At 38.5% G+C, this 8,023-nt stretch overlaps 1 protein-coding gene across 11 annotated transcripts in view; it reads right to left on the reverse strand.

The window, feature by feature from the left end:
* The window catches only part of AASDH (aminoadipate-semialdehyde dehydrogenase), a 41,808-nt gene that overhangs the window by 29,966 nt on the left and 3,819 nt on the right, over window positions 1–8,023 (reverse strand). For 8 of the 11 annotated variants that reach the window (XM_032274277.1, XM_032274276.1, XM_032274275.1 and 5 more), the window contains 2 exons: window positions 7,312–7,432; window positions 2,741–3,057 (listed from right to left, as the gene is read on the reverse strand). In XM_032274277.1, the coding sequence (XP_032130168.1) occupies window positions 2,741–3,057; window positions 7,312–7,432 (438 nt within the window). The remainder of the gene's footprint in view (window positions 1–2,740; window positions 3,058–7,311; window positions 7,433–8,023) is intronic. The other 3 variants (XM_032274281.1, XM_032274282.1, XM_032274283.1) reach the window with 2 other exon arrangements.

The raw sequence follows: 8,023 nt of genomic DNA on the forward strand, positions 1-8,023 counted from the left end.
AGGCTGAGGCAGGAGAATTACTTCAACCCAGGAGGTGGAGGTTGCAGTGAGCTGAGATCATACCATTGCACTCCAGTCGCAGTGTAAGACTCGGTCTCAAAAAAAAAAAAAGCAAGGCCGGGCGCGGTGGCTCAAGCCTGTAATCCCAGCACTTTGGGAGGCCGAGGCGGGTGGATCATGAGGTCAAGAGATCGAGACCATCCTGGTCAATATGGTGAAACCCCGTCTCTACCAAAAATACAAAAAAATTAGCTGGGCATGGTGGTGCGTGCCTGTAATCCCAGCTACTCAGGAGGCTGAGGCAGGAGAATTGCCTGAACCCAGGAGGCGGAGGTTGCGGTGAGCCGAGATTGCGCCATTGCACTCCAGCCTGGGTAACATGAGTGAAACTCCGTCTCAAAAAAAAAAAAAAAAAAAAAAAGCAAACCAAAAGGGATTTCTAACAGGCAAATCAACTGAATTAAGTTGAAGCACAAAATAGGTATCAAGAAATTTGTATACTTTAGTCATAAATCAACTCTTCAATCCTCATTAAGCAAATGTTTGCTCCCATTTCATAGACCATTCTTACCACTGCTGGGCCCATGACTCTGAGTCAGCTGTCTCTCCACTTCTCCCAGATTCCTCATCTTCTTCATTCTCTTCAAGTTCTTCCCTACATCCCCATCCCCACCTCACCTCCCACACTCTTAGGTATGACTTGGCCTTCTGCTTCATACAAAAGTTAAAACCTACTGGCTTCCTCTAACACCAAGAAATGTATGTACTTTATTATCCTAATTTTTTTGAAGGTATCAAAAAAAGAGGCATTCCACTCAGTATTTTAAATAATGCCATTCCCTCCCATATCAGTGTATCTATTCCTTTGTTAATACTTCTACTACTAATTCATTATTCAAACAAACCTTCTCTACCAATTCCCTACCCTCAGCCTGTAAACTGCTCTTTGTTTTTGTTTTTAAAGATAGGGTCTCACTCTGTCACCAAGGCTGGAGTACAGTGGTACGATCACAGATCACTGCAGTCTTGACCTCCTGGGCTCAATCAATCCTTCCACCTTAACCTCCCAAGTTGCTAGGACTACAGGCACATACCACCATGCCCAGGTAATTTTTTTCATGTGTCTTAGAGACAGAGTCCCACTATGTTACCTAGGCTAGTTCTGAACTCCTAGACTCAAGCAATTCTCCTGCCTTAGCCTCCCAAAGTGTGGGATTACAGGCATGAGCCACTGTGCCCAGCCAACCTCTCCCATCTTAAAGACAAAACACCTATGTCCATCCCAGAATTCCTTCTTTTCCATTAAAACCAGTTTCTAGAAAATAACGCCTGACTTTTGTTACCTCTGTTTTATTATGTCCTATTCACTTATTGCCAGCCTAATGTAATCTAGCTGCAACCTTGGGTACTTAAGAAGTCACTAAAGACCATATTGTCAATTACAATAGCCATCTTTTTCTGCCAGCAGTTAACCATTTCTTCTTTCCAGGCCTGCATGTGCCATCCAATGCCATAGGTCCACTGAGCACTAAAAATGTGGCTAGTCCACACTGAGATGTGTAAGTATAAAATATATGCCAGATTTTGAAGATGATTAACATAAAAATAATTTTTATATTGATTATATTTTGAAGTAATGTTTTGGAATATAAGGAATTAAATAAAATATATTGTCAAAATTAACTTCATTTGATTCATTTTTCTTCCCTTTTCATTCATTCCATTTTACTTTTGAATACTGCTTAAAAATTTAAAATTACATAAAACTTAAAATGACATAAAATTACGTATGTGTCTCGTGAGGTTTCTATTTCTGTTTCCTCCTTTGATTTCCTAGGACTACATCCCTAAGGTTCATTTCCCCCAGTCTTTCTTGGCAAATGAAGAATGGCACTTTGGAGTTTTCTCATCTCTTGACCACATCAGCAAGTCAAACTTCACAATACTACTGTAAGAGTGAACTGAATAAAATGAGACTATTTTAATGGTTCCCCATCATCTACTGGATTAAGTTCAGACTTCAACTGGGCATACCATGCTCCTGATCTTTCACTGTTTCCTCGGCCCTGCTCTGACATGTTCTAGCAGGACAAACTCCTTCTTTCTCATATAACTCTGCTAGTACTTCTGCTAGGAAAAGCTTTCCTCCCTTTTTATTAATAATTAAGATGCAAAGCTTCTAACCATATCATGTGTTTGTGCTGTGTCTGGCCCTAGGCTTGGATGAAACAGGTGAAGGGCCTAGTCTGCAGAGAACTAAAGTTCAGATAGAGCTGAAACCAAAAATACTTAATTACTTCTTAGGACTATCTATTTAGGAACAAGAGTTATGAAAACAAATGTTTTAAAATTCTTTTTTTCCCTTTAAAATACTAAGTTTTTTTGTTTGGGGTTTTTTGTTTTGTTTTGTTTTCAAGACAGAGTCTCACTCTTTCACTCAGGCTGGAGTATAGTAGCATATTCTCAGCTCACCCCAACTTGCATCTCCTGGGTTCAAGCAATTCTCCTGCCTCAGCCTCTCAAGTAGCTGGGATTACAGGCGCCTGCCAACACATCTGGCTAATTTTTGTATTTTTTTTAGTAGAGACAGGTTTCCCCATGTTGGCCAGGCTGGTCTCAAACTCCTGACCTCAAGTGATCCGCCCACCTCAGACTCCCAAAGTGTTAGGATTAGAGGGGTGAGCCACTGCACCTAGCCTAAAATATAGGTTCTAAGAAAGAGTCAAAGAATAGAACTTACCGAAAATGCTGGATATTGGGTACTATACACTCATGAGGCACTCTGACAATCTTTGGTATTCCTGTAGTCCCTGATGTATGTAGAACATAGGCTAAGCAATGCTCTAGCCTCAGATCCATGTGTTCTTCTGCTTTTTCTTCATTGACATGCTCAGAACTTACACTGTTTCTTATTTTTTCTTTTTCATATTTCTCTTTTCCATCACTTAGCATCAAGTCCACCTCAGTATTTTTCCAGTGAAGTCTGAAGAGTACTAGGTCATTATGTTCTACTGTAAATGTATCATAGTTCAATGTTTCATGAAAAGATTTAAATTTCTGAGCGAAATGGGGGACAAAGTTTATAATATTAGTATGTTAAAAAACACTATAGAAATAATATGAAATACAGTCATCCTTCAGTATCCACTGTGGAATTGGTTCCAGGATCATCTCAGATACCAAAATCTGAAGATGAACAAGCCCCTTATATAAAATGGTGCTGTATTTGCATATAACCCATGCACAGTCTCCTATATACTTTAAATCATCTCTAGATTACTTATCACTAATACAAAACAAATGCTATGTAAATAGTTGCTGTATTTTAAAATTTGTATTAGTTTTTAACTGTTGCATTGTTTTTTGTTGTTTTTTTCTGAATATTTTCTCTTTTTTTTTCTTGAGACAGAGTCTCACTCTGTTGCCCAGGCTGGAGTGCAGCAATATCATCTTAACTGACTGCAACCTCGAACTGCTGGGCTTAAGCAAACTTCCTGCTTCAGCCTCTTGAGTAGCTGGAACTACAGCTGTGCACCACCACACCCAGCTAGTTTTTTTATTTTTAGCAGAGACAAAATCTCACTATGTTACCCAAGCTGGTCTCAAATTCCTGGCCTCAAGTGATCTCCTGCCTCAGTCTCCCAAAGTGCTGGAATTACAGGTATGGGTCCCAAATGTTTTCAATCTACAATTGGTTGAATCCTTGGATGGGACACCACCAGATACAGAAGGCCAACTATATTCATTTACTCATTCAACATGACTTTTTTGCGGAGTGCTTGCTATATACCCAGAGATAAAAAGACAAATAAAACTCTAAGAGCAAAGTGCTGTACTTACTTTCAAAAACACCAGATATATAAAAGCAATTATAATGCAACATGGTATGATAATGAAGCACGCTTGAAATGTTAATGGGAACAGAGAATGCTGAATTTCACTCTGCCTAGAAGGTTGGAGATTGCTTCATAGGTAATATTTGTTATAAGTAGCTATTCTCCAAATAATGAAAATGGGCACATCAGGCCAACAGCCAACGTTGAGGATCTGACCTGGGAAAGCTGGTAGGTGAACATTAAGCATTCCAATTAAGGTAAAGAAAGGTGGGGGGGGCGGTGAGTTGCATTGTTGATAGATGAGATGCAAATCCTTAGTAACTTTGTACACTCAGCACTAAGGAGTTTAGAACTTAACCAGTAACAGAATCCAACTGAAGGTGGCAATAGCATAGATTAGACTCTGTCAAGGACAGAATAATAAATGAGATAAGTAATAAGTGAGAACCATTTAATGAGTCTTTTGCAGTAATTCAGATCTACTATATGGTCCTGAACTACTATTCTATTGCAAGGAGTGGTTAGAAAGGGTCTATCAGCGTCATTAGAGAAATGCAAATCAAAACTACATTGAGATACCATCTCACGCCAGTTAGAATGGCGATCATTAAAAAATCTGGAGACAACAGATGCTGGAGAGGATGTGGAGAAATAGGAACACTTTTACACTGTTGGTGGGAGTGTAAATTAGTTCAACCATTGTGGAAAACAGTGTGGAGATTCCTGAAGGATCTAGAAATAGAAATTCCATTCGACCCAGCAATCCCATTACTGGGTATATATCCAAAGGATTATAAATCGTTCTACTATAAGGACACGTGCACACGAATGTTCATTGCAGCATTGTTTACAATAGCAAAGACCTGGAAGCAACCCAAATGCCCATCGATGACAGACTGGACAGGGAAAATGTGGTACATATACACCATGGAATATTATGCAGCCATCAAAAATGATGAGTTTGGGTCCTTTGTAGGGACATGGATGAAGCTGGAAACCATCATTCTCAGCAAACTGACACAAGAGCAGAAAATCAAACACCACATGTTCTCACTCATAGGCGGGTGTTGAACAATGAGAACACATGGACACAGGAAGGGGAGCACTACACACTAGGGTCTGTTGGGGGGAAATGGGGTGGGACGGGGAGGTGGGTAGGAGGGGAGAGATAACATGGGGAGAAATGCCAGATATAGGTGAAGGGGAGGAAGGCAGCAAATCACACTGCCATGTGTGTACCTATGCAACAATCTTGCATGTTCTTCACACGTACCCCAAAACCTAAAATGCAATTTTAAAAAAAAAGGGTCTATCAGCAAAGAACAAATAAGACATGGTGACTTTCTGGATATGGAGTGAGTCTAAAAAAATTGTTAGGTTTCTGGCTCAGGTGACTTGGTGGATGGAGATGAATTAATGCAGAAGTGAGTTGGAAGAGATGATAAACTGAATTTGTACATGTTGCAAGTAAGGTTTCTTTAAATATATCTTTTTAGGTTGACAAAAACAGCTTAATGAAATGTAATCTAAGTTTTCACATTAAATAAATCAACATAAATAATGAGAAAAAGGTTACAACCCAGAAGCCTACAGTGTTTTCTTTGTGTGTTTGGTATATGTGTATGTATTGAGTAGGGGATGTGTAATGGCCTGTAATATTGAAAAAATTAAAGGCCTACATACTCTTCAGATCTAGCTCAAAACCATCCTTTCCCACTAAAATTCTACTATATCTATTAAGTTATGTTTACTTCACTTAGGACAATTATCACACTATGTAGATGTTATAGGTTCAGGAGTATTAACTTTTCTCTCCAACTACAATATAAAAAGGTGGAAGGCTTACATACCAATGCCCTCCCAATCATCCTGTCCTACTGCAAGGTTTCTCAACTTCAACGCTACTGATATTTTGGAGCCGATAATTCTTTGTGGAGTGCTGTCTTGTACATGTAGGAGTTTTAGCAGTATCCCTGGCCTCTACCCACTAGATGCCAGTAGCACCCCACTTCCATCATTACAATAAAAAAATCTAGACATTGCCAGTTGACCCCAGTTGACAACTACTCTAGTGGATGCTGGGTATACATACAGTAGATGCTTAAAAATACTTACTAATTGGTCCTGTGCTAAATGAAGGAAAAACACTTATACTATCATCAAAATCATGGGATAGGAAGCAAGGGTTTGCTATGCCCAAATTCTTACTAGTCATAAAGAATACCTTGACAGTGACAATTAATACTGATACTCAGCTACCTCTAATAAAATTTTCACTAAGGTTGCTAAAAAAAAAAAAAGAAACGTCACATCCTCATTTCAGTTTTGCTTACTTATGAACAATGGAATAACCAATTTGAGTAGCAGAGGAAACTTTGGCTACACACTAATAAATGTTTATTTTTAAATATTTATTGACCAGGCCACGCCTGTACTCCCAACAGTTTGGGAGGTTGAGGCAGGTAGATCACTTGAGGTCGGGAGTTCAAGACTAGCCTGGCCAACATAGTGAAATCCTGTCTCTATTTAAAAAAATATGTTCAAAAATTAGCTGGGTGTGGTAGCACACACCTATAATTCCAGCTATTTGAGAGGCTGAGGCACAAGAACTGCTTGAACTTGGGAAGCGGAGGCTGCAGTGAGCTGAGATCACACTACTGCCCACTGTACTTCAGCCTGGGTAACAGAGTGAGACTCTGGCTCAAAACAAACAAACAAACAAAAACAAAACAAAACAAAGAAAGCTTTGATTCTCTAGAAAGTCCCCCATATATCTCAAGTTCTTGATACTTCTTACACACACACACACACACACATACACACACACACACACACACACACACACACACACACACAGTGAGGGGCGAGCAGGGAGGGGGAATGCATTTAAATTACCCCAATACAAATTGGCTCTTATAGAAAATGGGCAAAAACAGGCTACATTGAATATATTTTTATAATGTTTCTCCTCTTTAGTAAAAATGTTTTATAAATAAATTAATAATGAAGCATGGGCTGCATCTTGCCAAACATATAATACCAATTGTTGGCCCAAAAGCAGTGTTTCTTGGTTATATCTTTGGTTGGCAATCATTTAAAAAAAAAAAACAAGGCGGGGCGTGGTGGCTCCCACCTGTAATCCCAGCACTTTGGGAGGCTGAGGCGGGCGGATCACCTGAGGTCGGGAGTTCAAGACCAGCCTGACCAACATGGAGAAACCCCGTCTCTACTAAAAATACAAAAAATATTTTTATTTTGCTCTTCTGTGAGTGGAGATCAAAGATATTGTTAAATATCCTATAATGTATGGAACACTCCTCACAACAATTACTCAACCCTAAATGTCACAGTGCAAAGACGGAGAAACCCTGCCACATTTAGCAGACTTAGGAATACAGATAGGAGAAGAAAGGAATGCTTCAATTGAAAGATAAATGTAATACACACAAAAAACAATTGACACACGCAGACTTACATTAATTTGCTTTTTCTCAACAAGGATATACTTTAGATTACATTTTTTCATAAAATGAGTTGATAATGATGGTGGTGAATCTGGATCAATGGGTACATAAGCAGCTGGGACTTGGAGAATTCTAAAGAAACAAGTACACAATCAGCATAGAATGTCTGTCAATTTAATATTTGTTTAAGCATTTCTATTTCTCTAAGTCATTATTTTTTTGTAGCAGCATAAAAATGGTTTCTGGAGCACTTTATTGCTGATAAGAAATTTCCAATGTTTTCATTGACACATAATTGGTTATAAACACTGTCATTTTATCTTTTCTTAATGAAAATTCTGAGTATTTACTATGTTAAATTCTTATCACTTAATATAGAGAAATATAAGATTTTTCGAAGTTAAGCACTTTAAGTAGTTTCAGGTATACTTTAAGAATGCCAGATCTTTGCACGTAGTAAATTGTCAATAAATTTTGTCAATAATTGAGTGAAAGTAAATTTTTGTTGTTGTTTGTTTTTGTTTATTTGTTTTATAGAGATGGGATCTTGTTAAGTCACCAGGGTGGCCTCGAACTCCTGGCCTTAAATAATACTCCAGCCTCAGCCTCCCAAAATGCTAGGATTTATGGCCATGAGCCACTGGGCCCAGCCGAAAATAAATTTTTGAAAATCTTTTTTATATACTTAGTAAATTATATACTTAATTTACTAAGTATATAAAT

The sequence above is a fragment of the Sapajus apella genome, unplaced genomic scaffold (genome assembly GCF_009761245.1).
Source record: "Sapajus apella isolate SASKATOON/1434 unplaced genomic scaffold, GSC_monkey_1.0 scaffold5, whole genome shotgun sequence".
NCBI classification, from domain to species: Eukaryota; Metazoa; Chordata; class Mammalia; order Primates; family Cebidae; genus Sapajus; species Sapajus apella.